Consider the following 20,323-nt stretch of genomic DNA (forward strand, 5'->3'; position numbering starts at 1 on the left):
TGTTCCCCCAGGTCGGTCTCCCATTTAGATCTGAGTGCAGCCGCTGGAGAGTCAGATGAATTTAGGAGTGAATATACCAGCGATATCATGCCCTTAAGTGTCCCTTTACCCATACAGGATTGTTCAAATGGAGTGAGAGATCTACTGAGACTTTCTTTCGTTCCCTGAGACCTGAGGAAATGTTTGAATTGGTTCCAGCTCCAGACATCGAGGTTGGGGGAGTCAAATTGCGATTGCAACCCAGTGATCTGGACCCAATTCCCGTTGTCTATAAGATGAGAAGCCCTTAAAGGAGGGTCCACCCTCCAGGCAGTGTAGCCCTTGGGGTGGAGCCCTGGCTGGAATAGTGGGTTATCAGGTATAGGGATAAGAGGGGTAGGCCAGGGAGAGATCAATGGGTTAGACCTATATTTTCCAAGTACTTTGATGGTATATGCAATTAGGCTCGCCGCTGGGTCTGTTATTTTAAGCATGTGTGTCGACCAGGGGGTCGTCTTGAGTCGGTTAGACATTAATTCGGTCTCCATACCTACCCATATCTTTTGATCTCCATGTCTATGCCAGTCTATGATTCTAATTAATACTGCTGCTGCGTGATAAAGACGAGGACTTGGGACGGCCATGCCTCCCATCTCTTTTGGGGAAATTTGGAGTGAATATTTTAGTCTGGGCTTGCGCCCGCTCCATATAAATTTAGAGAATAATTGCGTGATCTTTTTAAAATATTGGGCCGGTATGAAGATCGGCAGCGTCTGAAAGAGGTATAGCAAGCGAGGCATAACCGTCATTTTTATGATATTTGTTCTACCGAACCAGGAGAATTGAGGTTTGTCCCACCGCCCCAGGTCACCTTTAATTCTTTCTATGGCAGGTATAAAATTGTGTGACAGTAAGTCCTTCGGGTCAGGAGTGATCTGGATACCCAGATATTTTAAGGCTTGCTTGGGCCATTTAAATGAGAAGTTAGCTTTCAATAAGGATTTAAGTGTGTCAGGTAGAAGTACCCCAAGAGCTTCACTTTTGTCGTAATTGATGGATAGATTGGACAGTTGGCCATACCTGGAGAATTCAGCTAAGAGATTAGGGAGGGATATGTGGGGATTGGTTAGATAAAACAGCATGTCGTCTGCGTAGGCAGCTACCTTGTGGGATGATTTAGGGAAAGATACTCCCTGTATATCTGGATTAGTTCTTATCTTGCAGAGGAAGGGCTCAAGGGAGAGAGCGAAGATTAAGGGGGAGAGGGGGCAGCCCTGCCGGGTGCCATTCCGTATATTGAATGTATCTGACAGGACCCCATTTGCTTGCCTGACTTTTAATGTTTTTCTAGTTTAATTGTACTATAAATTGGTAACAGAATAGGCAAATTAATTTTCATCTATTAGTAACATCAGAACTAAACAATTGTTGTTGTTATTACTAATAATTTACAAACCAACATAATATTCCATAGTGCTCTAGTGTATACAATGTAGACAATGCAGAACAATCCATAATAGTGCATATCTGGAGTTTGTACGGTCTCCCCGTGTCTGGGTGGGTTTCCTCTGGGTGCTCTGGTTTCCTCCCGCATACCAAAAAACATACAGATAAGTTAATTGTGTTTCCCCTAAAATTGGCCCTTGACTACAATGGACGTATGACTATGATAGGAATTTGATTGTGAGATTCCCTGAGGGACAGTTATTGACATGACTATATATACTCTATAAAGCACTGGGGAAGATGGTGCAATATAAACAAACACAGAACATTGATATTGCGCTTTTCTCCTGGCGGACTCAAAGCGCCGGTTCACACTTGCTTAAAAAAGTACACGTTTGGGAAGTTTTTTAAGCTCTGTTTAAATGCAGGAAGCGGAACCTATGTTAAAAATAGGATGCGCTTCTACTTGTTACAAAGCACGGATCCATTCACTATGTGCGCAAGACTCTTAGAACATTTTCCCGGATCGGACAGGAAAATGTGTCCAATGACAGCCTATGAGAATGGACACTGTCCAGTCTCACTAGGCTAGTCACCGCATCTGTGTCACCTGTTTCAACTGCTGTCATGACATTATACTCGCATGTCCTGCCGCCGCTCGTTCCCTTCTAAACAGCCCAGTGGCCATTATAAGCATGGCGATCTCTATTGAGCTGCAAAAGACCAATGTGAGTCCTCCGTAATGGAGAATTCTCATTGGTTTATGTTGGACCAATGAAAATATTCCCTGTTGCTAGGGAAAATTGGCCTGCTGCAGCCTATGAAGAGCTAAGGAGAACAAATACGTGCCGGCAAATTTTGGTGCACCATGCGCCACCATAGGCCGCAATTTCAATTACGGCTATAGCAGCGCTCAGAAGGGAGTTTGGGCGCCGGCAAAAGACGAAACCCAAATTACTTAAAAACAGTAAGGGGGAGCCGTTTAACGGCTTCATCCTGCGTCCAAATTTGCCAGGGCCATTTTTACATGTATGCTATGGAGAGCCCCATGCTTCTGCTGGCCTCTGGGCTATTTAGAAGGGATCGAGCGGGACAAGTGAGCAGCGATGCAGACGTGATCGACACGGAAGCAGAATGGATGGGGTGTGGACACGGAACGGATGGGTTTGATTGTTGCATGTGGATGCAGAACAGACTGAACGCATCCGCCTCGCGGATGTGCTTTACGTTTCCGTTCTGCATCCGCTCAAGTGTGAACCGGCCCTAAATAATAATAATAAATTGTACAGTGGAACATAAGACACTAAAATTCAATAAACACATATGCAAACAATAGAAAGAATATTTAACAACCAACAATTCCTTTCTAGGTAAAATAAAACACAGTGGTGGGAAGGCCCTGCCCTTTTACCCTTATAATCTAGTGGATGTAGAATAAAGGTTGGTTTAGTGTATCTGCATAGTAAATATATGCTGTACCGTTCCAGTGGTCTGTGGCAGTGCCTGCTGCACCTGGGAACAGATGTACGACGTTCTAAGCCCACACATCCTTTGTCTGGAAAAAAAGGATTTGAAAATTCGGTAAGATGCAACAAACTGGCACACATTGGAGACTGATATGTGCGAACGGATACATGCTGTCACACTGGAGTGCTTGGGGTCTGTTGGACCACAGATGTATTTGGAAAGCAGCTCTGCAGTGGCTCTAATGTGAAAAGGCATTTATAGACCAGAACAACCCTGAGATGGTGTCCTTGTATACACATTTTTGCCAGCTTGGACTATCCTGAATCTCTGTAATTTTACTTTTTGTGTGTAAAAAGTCCATGCTTGCAATATGCCATGTTATTAGTTATATAATGGACTCGAATGGACATTCTTAAACAGAATGAGTATTATCAATACCCAAGAAAGATCACAGCAGTCAGGGGTCAGCTATAATGATAGGCAAAAATGTGAAGCCCTCCTCACGCGGGCCACTACAATGGCCTCAATTCACTAAGCTTTATCAAACACTTTATCAAACGTTTGATAATTTACCTCATGGGTAAAATCTAATTTTGAATTAAGGCAGGGGTTTTCAAACTGGGTGCCGCGGCACCCTAGTGCGCCGCAAGCACCTCCCAGGGGTGCCTTGGCATTTATCCCCATCCTCTCTGCATTGCCATCAGGTAATGCAACCACATATTGATGATATACAATGCGGCTGTATAAACTGCCAGTTAACATCAGAGGATAGGTAAGGAAATGTTTGTCCTGCTAATGGGGGCTACTTACAATCTGGAGTGGGTGCTGCCTAACAAGGGTTATAACAGCATTTTGGTAGTTGTTGTTGCCAAGGGGTGCATTGAAAAAATGTCAAAGCCATCAAGGGCGCCCTCACTCAAAAAAGTGTGAGAACCACTGAATTAAGGTGTTATATATTTATCGAATGTTTTCTTGATAAAATGTTCAATAAGTACATAACACCTTAGTGAATTCAAAATTAGATTTTACCCATGAGGTAAATGATCAAACGTTTGATAAAGGGTTTAATAACGCTTAGTGAATTGAGGCCAATGTGTTTGTGGATTTGAAAAATTTTGCCTGAAAATTCAAATTTATAATTTACACTAATCAACATGGTTTCTTTTAAAATGTGCCTTTTTCTGTTTTGGGATTCGTTTGACCTGAACTAAAGCCATCCTACCAGATATGATTGTATTTTGTTCATACTTTTTTTCTTCTTCTTCTTGCAGTTCATGTAATCATTGGAATATTCTGTTTGGCTGCATCAATTGGTCTTTACAGCTGTCTCTTCCCGTTTGTTCGCAGGATCCCTTATGGAAAATGCAGGTGAGATCCTAGGGTAGCAAAGTATTGTACCTGTAAATATTAGTTTTTTTTAAACTTGTACTTGCATGCATACATTTCATAGGGTTAATGTGCATCCAGCAGTACAGACCACTATCAGGGCTGAGACAAGGTCCCCCAAGACCAGGCATGGGAAAACTTGGCCCTCCAGCTGTTAAGGAACTACAAATCCCACAATGCATTGCAGGAGTCTGACAGCCACAGTCATGACTCATAAAAGCAAATGCATTGTGGGACTTGTAGTTCCGTAACAGCTGGAGGGCCAAGTTTGCCCATGCCTGCCCAAGACCCTTGAACAGGGAGTGTAGACAGGTGTTAGGGTATTGTCATATTAGATGTATGTTTGTGCTTGTGACGCAGCTGGCTGGCTCAATGTAACTACATCTGCAGGCAGGGAGATGTTGTCATATTAATGGGCTACATCACCAGGCATACATTTCAGCATCCAAGGCCACACAATATCATTGTGGGCATTTTAATCTTCAGCAGCTGCAGGAAGGGACAAATAAAATGGAGGACTGCGTACACACAGGGCTACGGAACAGCCCCTGAAGGTAATTAAAACATTGTTGCACCCCCAACAGCCCACACCATTTATGAAGCTCCCTTAAAGAGAACCCGAGGTTGGGCAGTAAATTAAAAAAAAAATCAATGCTACCTGATCCGGGGAGCTGGGCGGATCGGGTAGCTGCCATCTCCGCCACTCCAGTGGCCTGCAGTCTCCTGGTTTTACTTTTCATGACCCCTGGGGTCAAGACGCTGGAAGAGCTGCTCTCACAAAGCAGCGTGCAGGGAGGCAATGGCATGGCAGGGGAGAGAACTGCCCAGTGGCAGCTTTGGAAAGCCTGCAAGAACACCCCTAGTGGGCGTTTAGGCAGGGAATACCGCTCTCCTCCCTTAAGGTGCATACACACAACAGACTATAGTCTTTGGAAAATGAAAGATCACAGACCACTTTTACCACCCTTCATGTAGTATGAGAGCCATACTCTACACAGTCTTTTCTATGGAGCTGAACTCCACATCAGAAAAAAAATCTTTGCAAGATGCTGCACACACAGATGCTGTGCAGACACAAAAGATCTGTAGCTGCAAAAGATCTGTTCCTGCCAAAAATCCATTCCTGCAAAATGCAATGATAGTCTATGGGATCTGCAGATCATCATACACACCTGATTTAACTGACATTCATGTGCAGATCAAGCAATCATCCGCAGATCTGAAAATCCATCCTGGTGGATCTGATCTGCAGATGAATGTCAGTTAAATCATGTGTGTATGAGGATCTGCAGATCCCATAGACTATCATTGAATTTTGCAGGAATGGATTTTTGGCAGGAACAGATCTTTTGCAGATACTGATCTTTTGAGTGTGTGCAGCATCTGTGTGTGCAGCATCTTGCAAAGATTTTTTTCTGATGGGGTGTTCAGCTCCATAGAATAGACTGTGAAGGTATGGCTCTCATATTACATGAAGGGTGGTAAGATTGGTCTGTGATCTTTCATTTTCCAAAGACTATAGTCTGATGTGTGTATGCACCTTTACTCTCTGGAATAGCGACAATTGCTTCTTGCTAATTTCGTAGGGCTATAGCACGGTGGTGGGGGGCAGAGAGCGTGTGGGGGAGGCACAGAGGCATATCCTGCAGTAGGGAACATGCCTCTGTGTCCCATCATCTCCCCCCCCCCCCCCCCAACCACATTGCCTTGGGTGCTCTTTCATGTTACTGTTAACAGTATAGCTGTGTGGTCCCACAGGTTGTGATGTATCGCAGCTGGGGGCATTTTATGGCACAGTACACAGTATTATCCGTTGGGTTGTATTGTGCTGTGGCCGCTGACGTGCGTGCTATAATGCACCGCTACACGCATGCCATGTGTTGGAAACGCTTGCACGAAATCTCGTTCATGCATGTGTTGCATGGTGTGAGAGAACCCTTGGGGGCAGTTAATTTTTATATATTTTTATTAGAGGTGCTCAGTTTACTTTAACCACTTGAGGACTGCAGTGCTAAACCCCCCTAAAGACCAGGCAATTTTTTACAATTCGGACCACTGCAGCTATAACTGTTTATTGCTCAGTCATACAACTTACCACCCAAACGAATTTTACCTCCTTTTCTTTTCACTAACACCGCTTTCTTTTGGTGCTATTTGATTGCTGCTGCGATTTTTAGTTTTTATTATATTCATAATAAAAGACAGAAATTTTGTCAAAAAAATCTGTGGTAACATTTTTTAAATAAAGTAACATTTCTATACAAGTTTTTGTCCAAATTTATTGTGCTACATGTCTTTGATTAAAAAAAAATCCAATAAGTGTATATTTATTGGTTTGGGTAAAAGTTATAGCGTTTACAAACTATGGTGCAAAAAAGTGAATTTGCGCAGTTTAAAGCAGCTATGACTTTTCTGAGCACCTGTCATGTTTCTTGAGGTGCTAGAATGCCAGGATAGTATAAATACCCCACAAATGACCCCATTTTGGAAAGCAGACACCCAAAGGTATTTGCTGAGGGGCATGGTGAGTTCATAACAGATTTTATTTTTTGTCACAAGTTAGCAGAAAATGACACTTTGTGACCAAAAAAACAAAAATTTTTCATTTCTGCTAACGTGTGACAAAAAAAAAATAAAATCTGCCACGGACTCACCATGCCCCTCAGTGAATACCTTGGGGTGTCTACTTTCCAAAATTGGGTCACTTTTGCGGTACTTGTACTGCCCTGGCATTTTGTGGGGGGGGGGCTAAATTGTGAGCACCCCTGTAAAGCCTAAAGGTGCTCATTGGACTTTGGGCCCCTTTGCACAGCTAGGCAGCAAAAAAAAGTGTCACACATGTGGTATCGCCGTACTCAGGAGAAGTAGTATAATGTGTTTTTTTTTTGGGGGGGGGGGGGTCTTTTCACACATACCCATACTGGGTGGGAGAAATATCTCTGTAAAGGACAACTTTTTCCATTTTTTTACACTAAATTGTACATTTAAAGAGATATTTCTCCCACCCAGCATGGGTATGTGTGAAAAGACACCCCAAAACACATTATACTACTTCTCCTGAGTACGGCAATACCACATGTGTGACACTTTTTTGCAGCCTAAGGGCTGGAACCCACAAGAGCTGGTTTGTGAGCATTTTGGCAGCGCTGCGATACGCTAGCGTTTTGCCAAAACGCTCAGCTAATGTTAATGGATGGGGCAACTTCCACAGGAGCGCAGAACATGCAGCATTTTGGGAGCGTTAGCGCTTCAATGTTAAGTATACAAACGCTAGCGTAATCGCTTATCAAAACCTAAACGGAGCGGTTTTGTTAGCGTTTTGAAGTTACAGCACACTGTAACAAAATTAAAATTAATTGAGAGGACCAATCAGGATTAAAACATGAATCGCTAAGCTAAACACTACACAACCGCTGACACATAAAATACACTTTTTAAATACGCTCCCTAAAACGAGCATGAATCCGCTTGCAAACCGCTCATACAAAACGCTAGCGGTTGCGTTTAGAGTTTGCGGATTTCAGTGGGTTCCAGGCCTTACTGTGCAAAGGGGCCCACAGTCCAATGAGTACCTTTAGGTTTTCACAGGTCAATTTTACTCATTTGTTTTCCAGACTACTCTTCGCGGTTTAGGTCCCCTAAAATGCCAGGGAAGTATAAGAACCCCACAAGTGACCCCATTTTGGAAAGAAGACACCCCAAGCTATTCCGTGAGGGGTATGGTGAGTTCTTAGATTTTATTTTGTCACAAGTTAGTGGAAATTTTTTTTTTTTAGTTTTTTCTCACAAAGTGTCATTTTCCACTAACTTGTGACAAAAAAAAAAATCTATGAACTCGCCATACCCCTCACAGAATACCTTTGGGTGTTGTCTTTCCAAAATGGAGTCATTTGTGGGGTTCCTATACTGACCTGGAATTTTAAAGTGAATGTGTACCGTTTTTAAAAAGAAAAAGTCAGATACTCACCTAAGGAGAGGGAAGGCTCGGTCCTAATGAGCCTTCCCTCTCCTCTCCCGGTGCCCGGTCCCGCGCAGGATCCCCCGTGGCAGTATTCGACCAGTTCGGTCAAATACTGCCACTTCCGCATGCCGAAGGGCGCTTTCGGAAGGCTTCGGGAGCACTCGGGCTCCCGATGACGCGGCCGCTCCATACTACGCATGCGCGAGCGCCCTCTATGACGCGCTCGCGCGTACGTAGTATGGAGCGGCCATCTTCGGAAGCCCGAGTGCTCCTGAAGACCTCCGAAGTCCCTGCGGCGGCGGACGCGAATGGGGGAGCTAGCGCAGCACCGGGAGAGGGAAGGCTCATTAGGACCGAGCCTTCCCTCTCCTTAGGTGAGTATCTGACTTTTTCTTTTTAGAAACGGTACCCATTGGCTTTAAGGGCCCTAAACCGTGAGGAGTAGTCTGAAAAGCAAATGAGTAAAAATTGCCTGTCAAATCCTAAAAGGTACTCATTGGACTTTGGGCCCCTTTGCACAGCTGGGCTGCAAAATAAGTGTCGCACATGTGGTATTGCTGTACTCAGGAGAAGTAGTATAATGTGTTTTGGGATGTATTTTTACACATACCCATGCTGGGTGGGAGAAATATCTCTGTAAATGGACAATTTAGTGTAAAAAAAATGAAAAAGTTGTCAGTTACAGCGATATTTCTCCCCCCAGCATGGGTATGTGTGGAAAGACACCCCAAAACACATTATACTATGACTCCTGAGAATGGCAATACCACATATGTGACACTTTTTTGCAGCCTAGCTGCGCTAAGTCCAATGAGCACCTTTAGGCTTTACAGGGTTGCTCACAATTTAAGACCAAACAATGCCAGGACAATAAAAACACCCCAGAAATGACCCTATTTTGGAACGAAGAGACCCAAAGGTATTCCACGAGGGGCATAGTGAGTTCATAAAATTTTTTATTTTTTGTCACAAGTTAGCGGAAAATGACACTTTGTGAGAAAAAAATTAAGAAAATCCATTTCTGCTAACTTGAGACAAAAAAATAAAATCTTCTATGATCTCACCATGCCCCTCAGCGAATACCTTGGGGTACTGATCACTTACAGATACTATATAGTGACAATGTTGATTAGCGACTAATTAGTGACTGCTGTGTAGTGGGCTGGGCGCTAACTACCTAACAAAGGGGCCTAGCTAACTCACTGGCATGTTTTTAGATCACTAGGATAGTGACAGACCAGATGTCAATCACAGTACAGCTGTCAGATGCCAAACGATGTAAACAGAAATCAATCACAGGGCAATCTGAGATGATCAAAGGCCAATCAGAGCTGGTGACAGCCAATCGGATATCACTCTACAGTGCACAGATAAGATGTCACTCAGATCTCACTCAATGTCACTCAGACCTCAATCAGAGCTAGTGACAGGCGACCAAATGTCAATCACATTGCAGCTGTCAGATGCCAAATGATGTAAACAGATCAAGCACAGGGCAATCAGAGATTATCAAAGGCCAATTAGAGCTGGTGACGGCCAATCAGATATCAATCAACAGTGCACATACATTAGATGTCACTCACATGTCACTCAGAACTCACTCAGACCTCGAACAGAGCTGGTGACAGGCGACCAGTTGTCAATCGGACCTTAGTCAGACGCCTGTCAGGGCCAGTGAGGGGTGATCAGCGGCGATCGGCGGGGAGCAGGATCAGTGTGGCGTTAGTGCACACAGGGCTGCCATCCTCTCTGGTGTTCGTCTGGGAACGCTGTGACCACCAGAGGAGGAGGCAGCCTGTATAATACACGTTGTTTACATAACAACATGTATTATATACTTTGTTTCGCTAGTTTGAATGATCGCAGCCCGCCGGCGCTGCTAATTGGCCGGCGGGCTGATGACGGAGGGGGACCGCACAGCATGCCGGGCGATATGCGCGCACACGATCGCCGGCAAAACGGGCACAAAGAACCTGATGCCCATCGGCGTTAAGCGGTCCTGGGGCTGCCGCCGTGGCCACGCCCATCGGCGTTAGCAGTCCCCAGGTGGTTAGGCCACTACATTTGTAATACGTACAGATTTGTTTTAAACCTGGTGTGCTTTTCCCTGTTTTGTTTTATAGTGCATGAATTGTTGAATTTTTACTTCTAATTTCTGAGTAGCTTTTAGCAGTGCCGGATTTACCACAAGGCACTGTAGGCACGTGCCTTCAGGCTCCCGATGATGGAAAGGCGTCTCACTCCCCTCCCCGAGTGCCGTCCTCCCTCCTAACCTATGCAGAGTCCCTAGCGAAGCGTTAATTAGAGGTTACTCACCTGGGTCTAAGCATTCCACTGACCAGATCTCCCTTTAGTTGGGGGCACTTCTAGCTACCTATACTTGGGGGCACCTTTAGCTACTTTATATTGAGGATAGCTCTGGCTACATAATACTAAGGGATACCTGTAGCTACCGATGATGGGCAAGGGAATTAAGGGAGACTTAACAGCGCCAGTCAGCACACTTGCAGTGTGGTTCAGTGGATGTTTGTAGGTTCATGGAGGGCAAAGTCTAGGGAGGCAGGACATCTGTGCCTATAGGCTTCTGTGATGCCAATCCAGGCCTGCTCCTTATGGTTTTTAACACTAGAGTTATTTAATACATATACAAGAAAGCCATCCACAAGAGCCAGTGACTCAGTAGAGTTTTTTTTCGCGATGCAGTTTATAAAGTATAAAAAGCAGTAAACCAGCATAGTATTATCAAGTATCATAGTACAATATAAATTACATCTGAAGTTTTTAGAGTTTATACCCATATTTTTGCTAACAGTACAGCTGTTGCACATTTCCTTTTTTTCATGTATTACTCTGCATCTTGCGATGCTTTTTTTTTGGGGGGGGGGGATTTTTCATTTTATTTCTTCTTTGCAATTTTGCATTTTTGTGCGCATTTTTTAATGCGATTCTTTGTGCGTACCAATGAAGTTCATTTATATGGGAAAGTGTCTAACTTGAAAACTGAATGCGATTTTCGCAAGACAAATGTGATTTTTCTGCTTTTCCATTGACTTACATTAACTTTGAATCATACATCGCTTATGGAAAAAAGCAACGTTACAGCGAAATTTTAAAAAGCACAAAAATTGCAAAACTCACATTAAAAAATAAACACAGTTAAAATGCAATCCTATTTACATACATTAGATATGCTCCAAATGCAGAATTGCAATTCTGCATGATGTACACATCAGTGGCTCGATTGATAACAAGAAACTTACCATGTATGCCCAGCATAGATGGAGTGTGGAGTTTGTATAAAATATGGTACAGATTATATAGGAAGTCTTCATCTTAAATTATACAAAATAAACAGCAGGATAATGCAATCCAAACGGCAGCACTGAACTGTGATAAAGAAAAAATGAAGACATGAGGTTTAGCTGTAGTCCCGGCATAGGCTCACTTATAAAATCACCGTCTGATAGTGAACATCTAAAAATTCTGCTGGTAACAAGACCAGTTAAAAAAGCTGGTAACAAGAGGGTGGGGCTGCTGCTATGTGACTAGGGATCAGCATGTTGTGCAGGATGCAGCTATGGCCTCGATTCATAAAAGTGCCTGCGAGCGGGGAAACACCGCTGTCGGTATTTCCGCCTTCAGGGTGGTAATTCATAAAAATGTTGCCTGTTGTGACAGGCGTGCGGAGATACTCCGCTGTAGGCAGGCGTTAGGCTGTCGGGAGACATGCGGAAGCCGGAGAAGCAGGCGGAATCCCTCCGTGCGGTGTTCTCTCTGCAGCTGCTTGGGAGGTCTGTCCCATTCACTGCAACGGATTCCGCACGCTTCTCGCCACATCAGAGGTAGCGGTAATACCCGTCCGCATACCGCTACCTCTAATCTTTATGAATTGACATTTGTTACTTTTGCTGTGATAATCACCGCGCAAGGCGGTGATTGATCACTCTGCTCGTGGATGTCGGCTTTTCATGCGGAAAAAGCCTTTATGAATACATATTTTGCTGTGTGGTCGGTAAAGCGAGCGGCTTTCTGCATTTCCTCATGCGGAAATGCTTTATGAATCGAGGCCTATGTGTGCTAGACAGCTTCCTGAGATTATTACAGCCTACAGATATGGGAGTCTGGTCTACAGGACAAAGGGGATTCTCAACAGATATTTTAAGGTGATTTTTATGACATCAGCTAATTATGCAGCTTCTGTATAGATAAATAATAATTTCCTATACAGGACTAGGGAAACATTTGTGCCGGAACTGAGGCTTTAACGTGAACCCAAGGTGAAAATAAACTGATGAGATAAACAATTGTATTTATCCTCCTCCTCCTAAAAATTAGCTAGCTCTAAAGCCTTAAAGCGAACCCGAGGTGGGGTTCTGACATTGCAATCCACATACAGAGGCTGGGTCTGCCTATACAGCCCAGCTGCTGTTGCTATCCCAATCCCCCCTAAGTTCCCCCTGCGCTTTGCAATCCCCCATAAATCACAGCTGCGCTGTGTGGGCTGTGTTTACATCTGTACTGTCACTCTGCGTGCTCCCCCCGCCTCCTGCATAGCTCCGGTCCCGCCCGCGTCCCTTCCCTCCAATCAGCGGGGAGGGAAGGGACGCGGGCAGGGACCGGAGCTCTGCAGGAGGCGGGGGAAGCAGCAGACTGACAGTACAGGGATAAACACAGCCCGCTGCGACACACTGTGTCGACAGCGCGGCTGTGATTTATGGGGGATAGCAGAGCGCAGGGGGGCTTAGGGGGGATTGAAATAGCAACAGAGGCTGGGCAGTATAGGCAGACCCAGCCTCTGTATGTGGATAGCATTGTCAGAACCCCCGCCTCGGGTTCTATTTAAAGAGAACCCGAGGTGGGTTTTAAGAACACTAATTGCACACAGAGGCTGGGTCTGCCTATACTGCCCAGCCTCTGTTGCTATACTGTCTCCCCTCTGGCCCCCCCTGCGCTCTGCTTGTCCTACATAAATCATACGCCGAGCTGTCGACACGCAGCGTGTCGCCAGCCGGCTGTTTACCTCTGCATGTGTCAGTCTCTGCCACTCCCCCGCCTCCTCCATAGCTCCGGTCCCCACCTGCGTCGCTTCCCTCCAATCAGCAGGCGGGGGGTGGGCAGTATAGGCAGACCCAGCCTCTGTGTGCAATTAGCGTTCGTAGAACCCACCTCGGGTTCTCTTTAAAGCGTAACTGAAGAATAAAACAAAAAAAAAAAAGTGTTTCACTTACCTGGGGCTTCTGCCAGCCCCTTGCAGCCTTCCAGTACTGCGCTGGTCCTCCACGATCCTCCGTTCTCCCGCCACCAGCTAGACTTGTAAGTTGACAGCAACTGCGCCTGTGCGGTCCTGGCCATGCATATCTATCTTTGTGTTTCCGACCACAATAGTGCCCTGCTATTTATTAGCACAGAACGCTATTGCTAGTGGGAACGCAATCAAAGATAGGCGTGGCCAGGGCCTCGCAGTTGCAATTGAATTACAAGACGGCGGTAACAAAACTAGCTGGCGGCGGAAGAACGGAGGATCGCGGAGTACCAGCGTGGGACAGAAAGGCTGCAAGAGGCTGGCAGAAGCCCCAGGTAAGTGAAACACTTTTTTGTTTTTTGTTTTTTTTTATTCTTCAGTTCCGCTTTAAGATTCACTGCCTTCTAGGAATAATGGGGAGGAAAGAAAAGATTCTTCTAGTTTAGCACACAGCTTGTATATCGCTTTCTTCATTTGCATTTGATATCAACCTCATATAAAAATGACATGTGTTTTCAGAATTCCAGACAACAACCTCCCATACTTCCACAATCGACCACCTATATGGAAACTTCTGTTGGCATCTTTCTGTATTGCAGTCAGTGTGACCTGGGGTGTGTTTAGGAATGAAGATCAGTAAGTATGAGTTTGCACTAGAGTTATTCGTTATATGTTCTGGAAGTCTCTCAAGGCATATATGCAAAAATGGCGCCGGGAAATTGGCGCAAAAATGGCGCAAGGTAAAGCTGAAAAATGTCTCGCCTTGCCACTACAAAAGTTCTGGTGGACTTAATTACTATTCCCCCTCCAGGCCTTAATGGACAGTGGGGAAAGACGTAATTCAGCTGCCAGCTATATTGCCGGTGCTGAATTACGCGGTTTTTAAAGTAATTTGTACTCTGTCTTTTAACAGCACCCAAATTACTTTCTGAACACTACTATAGCTGTAATTCATGTTACGACCTATGGCGGTACATGGTGCACCTAAACTTCCCGGCGCCACTTTGTTCTGTTTTGCTCTAAAGTGCCTGCTTTACTGCGGTGTTTTATCTTTTAGATGGGCTTGGATATTGCAGGATATCCTGGGCATAGCTTTTTGCTTGTACATGCTGAAGACAATCCGCCTACCCACATTTAAGGTAGAAATTACATCTCTTAGCAAATGATGAATTTTTGGTACACCAAGTTTTTTAAGTACTGTTAAGACATACCTGTTGTATATTTTGTTCACATGCGCTATATACTATAAATAGGGTATCCTATTCCTGATTTGTAATTATATAGAATATTTGTGGCCCAAAACTGCATGTGTATAGGAATCACTGTCTTGTACATTTTTGTGTCCCTGCAAATACAGACTATGCATTTCCATACATTCGCTACCTACTCTAACGCTAACTAAGCTGTATGTTGTCTGTGGCCATAATTGCTTTTAAAGGGACACTTAAGTCAGAAAAAAAAGAGTTTTTACTCACCTGGGGCTTCTACCAGCCCCCTTCAGCAGTCCTGTGACCTCGCAGCACTCACTAATCCTCTGGTCCCGTGCTGCCAGCTAGTTTCGTTTTTGCCGACAAGCCCGTCAGGACTGGCCACGCGTAGCTTTTTCAGAATTCCCGACTGCAATTAGCGCTATTGCACGTTGCAGCATTACGCACGCATAGATATGCGTTGCGTCCGGAATAGCGCTAATTGCAGTCAGGAATGCGGAAAAAGGATACGCGTGGCCAGTCCTGACGGGCCTGTCGGCAAAAACGAAACTAGCTGGCAGCGGGGGACCAGAGGATTAGTGAGTGGCTGCGAGGGCACAGGACTGCTACAGGGGGCTGGTAGAAGCCCCAGGTGAGTAAAACTCTTTTTTTCCCAGAACGTCATTGGACAGCACCCCTGGATGAGACTTGTCTCCCTCCCAACTGTGGACAGGAACTGCAAAAGAAAGATTTGCATAACAAATAGGCAGCCATATATTAACTACTAGCTTACCCTCAGTACTTCAGTTCAGTTTCCTGTCCCGGACGGAATGCAGAGGAGAGGTCTCCAGGGTGCTATCCTTGACAGGTGTTCAGGGGCAACGTTTTTTTCAGGGCTCCAAGTAGGCTGATTCAGGTGACAGTGGGAGCTCTGCAGCGTGGAGGAGGCTTCTCTGTACAAGGCAGCGGAGATATAGCGCAGGCGCGCTTGGGAAACAAGGTACTTCCGGGTCAACCCGGAAGTCGTCACACGCAGCGTCCAGTGTGACTCAGATCAGGCGGCAGGGAGCCGCGGCGGTGATTGCGGATCAGCATCAGCTGATTCGCTAAGGTAATGAGTAATATGAGGCAGGTGCCTCAGAAGGGGGATAATTGTGCTAATACGCATAAGCAATTAAGCGGCAGGTGCCGTGACTGGCTAACCTTTGAGAGGCTTATGCAAATGAGAATCAAGCTAATGAGCTGGTGATTCAGGCGGCTGTTTTGCATTATTTTGTCATGTGATGATTTATTTAAGTCTGTTTCCTGACTCACTCTGGTTGTCAAAAGTGAGCATGGAGGATGCTTCTGGGTCAGCTCCTGCGCAGTCTGCCAGGCCAGCCCAAGATACCTCTCTGGCAAGTACTTATGTATAGGTTATACAGTGTGTGTGTGTGTATATATATATATATATATATATATATATATATATATATATATATATATATATATATATATATATATATGTATATGTTTTAATATATACTAGAGAGGGTACTAATGGTTGGCTTGTTATTATGTTTTTTAGCCAGAAAAACATGAAAAGCATGACAAATCTGACAGATCTTCTACACAGTCTAGTCAGCATGGATCTAGTAAATCTGTGAAGAAATGTGCCATTTGCTCCTCTCGTTTGTCATCCTCTTCCTCAAAAAAGCTGTGCCAGGATTGTACAAACTGGTTAAGGATGAATCCCCAGTAATATTTAAGGATCTGATGGGATGGATGCGGTCAGAAATGTCTTCAGCCATCAAAGAAATTAAGGATTCTGCCATTTCTTCTCAGACTATAGCTCCCAGCCCTGCTGATATGCCTGGTCCTAGCAATGAGGCTCCTGTTATACCTAATGTCAGTGGTTTATCTCCAATTCCTTTATCTCATACTCCTGTGCAGGCTAGGAGAAGCAGAGAGAGTGATGTAGAAGGTTCACAATTTTCTGATGGAGAAATTTCTGCATTAGATGAAATATCTGAGGGTGAGGAGATAGATAAGGCTGAAAAACCACAAAAGTTTGCCTTTTCCACAGAGTTAATGAAGGATCTTTTGACATCCATGCATGAAACAATGGGTATTAAATCGGAACAAAAACCCTTGTCTCCCCTTGACCAAATGTATGAAAGTTTGGCGGACCCCCAATCCAGGTTCATCCCGGTCCATTCTACTCTTAAAACTATGATTAGGAAAGAATGGGAAAATCCTGAGAAAAGGGCCTTTTGGCCAAAATCTTTATCTAAGCGTTATCCTTTTGCTCCAGATGACCAGGCTTGTTGGGGCCCTCCGCCTAAACTAGATCCTTCCTTTTCCAGGGTTTCAAGAAAGTCAGACCTTATGTTTGAGGATTTCGGAAAACTAAAAGACCCAATAGACAAGAAAATGGATAATGTTTTGCGAAGGGCGTGGGAGTCTGCTTCATTAACTTTCAAGCCAGCAGTAGCATCGACAGCAGTTAGTCGATCTCTGAAGACTTGGTTGGCAGAATTACAGTATAAAATAGCTAATGGGGTTCCTAGGGAGGAAATCCTTAACAACTTTCCTAAAATTACCAATGCCTCAAATTTCATGGTTGATGCAGCAGACGATACGGTTAAATTAACAGCCCGAACCACCGCACTAGTCAACTCAGCCAGAAGAGGAGTATGGGTTAAAACATGGAATGGGGATAACTCATCAAGATCTAAGCTTTGTGGTATCCCCTGTGAAGGAAATCTGCTGTTTGGGTCTAAGCTGGACGATACACTAGATCGTACGGCAGATAATAAGAAAAATTTCCCAAGGAAGCGCCCCTTTCAGAATAAACGGCCATTTCGGGCCCCCGCCAAAAATGAAACGGATAGTAAATCCTCCAAAGGTAGAAGATGGGCCCCTTACAGGCAACAGGGACCCCGCAATACCTCTACTAATACTAAAAAGACAAACAAACAATGACGCCATCATTCCGGTGGGGGGGAGAATCACCAACTTTTACGAAAGATGGCAACAACTATTCACCAATCAATGGTTACTAAGCATAATATTAGAAGGTTACAGAATAGAGTTCGTCAGGTTTCCAGCATGTCAAAGAGAACAGGGATTCTACTCCCCAATCTTCCTGGTAAAAAAGCATCAAGGAGCCTATCGATTGATTCTAAACCTAAAGAAATTGAATCTAAAAGTCAAATACAGAAAATTCAGGATGGACAATATTCGATCTGTAGTTCATCTTTTACAGAAGGATGATTTTTTGGCATCTCTAGACCTGAAGGATGCGTATCTACATCTACCAATCCATTTATCCTGCCAACAATACCTGAGGTTTGCCGTGTGGATGGAGGGGGAGGTAAGACATTTTCAATTTAATGCCTTGCCTTTCGGATTATCTTCAGCCCCATGGCTATTTACTAAAGTTATGTCTGAAGTATTAGCTCTTCTCAAGTTAAGACATGTTAATATTGTCGGTTACCTTGATGATTTTTTATTATGGGGTTCTTCTGAGAAATCCGTTAATGATCAGCTTTTTATAACTTTGGGCTTCCTCCAGGAATTAGGTTGGTTAATTAATTGGGAAAAGTCTGCTCTGGTTCCTTCCCAATGTCTAGAATTTTTGGGCTTCAATATTTCTACCAGAGAAGAAAAGCTGTTGTTACCTGATAGGAAGATCATTGCTATTTTTAATAATATTTTCTCATTTCAGAAATTAAGAAGCTTATCGCTAAGAAAAGCCATGGCTCTTCTAGGCCTTCTAACTTCTGCCTTTCCGGCAATCCAGTGGGGACAGTTCCATGCGAGATTCTTACAAATATGGATTTTGAAATCCTGGAACAGGTCGCTGGTGACTCTAGACAGGAAGATCATCATTCCACAAAGTGTAAAGGCTTCCCTTCTCTGGTGGCAACAGCTGGATCATCTATCTCCAGGTCATCTGTGGAATTATCCACAACAGAATACAATCACAACCGATGCCAGTTTGTGGGGTTGGGGAGCCCACTTCAATTCTCTGCCGGCTCAGGGTCCATGGAATATGACAATAAAGTCACAGTCATCGAACAACAGAGAATTGCAAGCAGTATGGCAAGCTTTACTACATTTCGGGCCCCTAATAGAGAATTCTCATGTCAGGATAAGAACGGACAACAGGAGCGTTGTAGCTTTCCTGAACAGGCAAGGGGGCACGAGGAGTCAATCCTTATGGGAAAAGACGTCAAAGATCCTATACTGGTCGGAAAGAAATCTTTTATCATTAACTGCGATACACTTAAAAGGAACCTCAAACCACCTGGCGGACTACCTCAGCAGGAGGAAGTTGGAATCGAACGAGTGGTCACTAGATATGGAAGTCTTTCAGCAGGTGACGTTACAATGGGGTTGCCCAGAAGTAGACCTGTTTGCAAGGAGAGCGAATGCGAAATGTCAGCAATTTTGTGCCCTGTTTCCGGAGGACCTACCTTGGAAAGTAGACGCCTTCTCGATCAATTGGGGAGAGTTACTGATGTATGCATTTCCTCCAACTCCATTGCTACCACGATTAATAAAAAAGATTATTCAGGACAAGGCTCGAGTAATCCTGATAGCTCCACTATGGCGAAAAGACCATGGTTCACGTCACTAAGAACACTAGCAGTTGCAGATCCGATAATCTTTCCACCCATACCTCATTTGCTGTCCCAGGGTCCAGTATGGCATCCGGGTTTAAACAGCCTTCACCTTTCAGCCTGGAAGCTGAGTGGGGCATCCTGAAGTCGTAAGGTTTTTCAGACGAACTATCAGAAACCTTGATACAGAGTAGGAAGAAGGTGACTCGGGTAATATACCAAAAGGCCTGGAGAGTGTTTAACGAATGGTGTGCGGAAAGATCCTGTGACAATACATCACTTAAATCTGTATTAGAATTTCTTCAGTGTGGATACAAGAAGGGGCTTAGTATAAGCACTCTGAAGGTACAAGTATCTGCTCTAAGTGTATTTTTAGAAAGACGGCTGGCAGAAGAAAATCTAATTATAAGATTCTTCCAAGCTTTAAAGAGACTGAAACCAGCAATCAAGTCCAGAATACCCTCATGGGATTTAAATACTGTCTTACAGGGGTTATGTGAGGCCCCATTTGAACCATTATCACAGATTTCGGACACATTTCTTACTTTGAAAACCATTTTTTTGCTAGCCATTACTTCAGCTAGGAGAATAGGTGAATTGCAATCGTTGTCTATTAGAGAGCCCTACTGCATCGTTTCGGAAGATAGAATTACATTACGCACGGATGCAGCGTTTCTACCTAAAGTTGTTTCCTCATTTCACAGGAATCAAGAAATCTTCCTTCCCTCCTTTTGTGAGAAGTTTTGAATCAGGATGATACCATTTATTGGCTAACTTAGAGATGGATAAACAGTGAGCTTTTGACTTATAAAAAGCCTTCGTCGGACTGGTTCCTGACCAGAACTGAAAAACACAGCTTATATACACTGACATACAGAGGAGAAACATTCTTTAGCAAACATAAATGTAATTAGATGCCTTAACTGTTACTGAGGAGGCTTTCCCAGGCATCCTATCTAAATTGATAAGATCAATAGAATCCTCAACATGACATAAAGCAGACTCTGGTGATGAAGAGACATTGTAAATTCCGAATTCAAATGGTAAC

At 44.2% G+C, this 20,323-nt stretch overlaps 1 protein-coding gene across 1 annotated transcript in view; it reads left to right on the forward strand.

The window, feature by feature from the left end:
* The window catches only part of SPPL2B (signal peptide peptidase like 2B), a 118,267-nt gene that overhangs the window by 55,383 nt on the left and 42,561 nt on the right, over nucleotides 1-20,323 (forward strand). The window contains exons 7-9 of the mRNA XM_068233692.1: nucleotides 4,164-4,260; nucleotides 14,001-14,117; nucleotides 14,539-14,620. Coding sequence (XP_068089793.1) covers nucleotides 4,164-4,260; nucleotides 14,001-14,117; nucleotides 14,539-14,620 — 296 coding nt within the window. The remainder of the gene's footprint in view (nucleotides 1-4,163; nucleotides 4,261-14,000; nucleotides 14,118-14,538; nucleotides 14,621-20,323) is intronic.

Source organism: Hyperolius riggenbachi, chromosome 1, assembly GCF_040937935.1.
Source record: "Hyperolius riggenbachi isolate aHypRig1 chromosome 1, aHypRig1.pri, whole genome shotgun sequence".
Lineage (NCBI taxonomy): Eukaryota > Metazoa > Chordata > Amphibia > Anura > Hyperoliidae > Hyperolius > Hyperolius riggenbachi.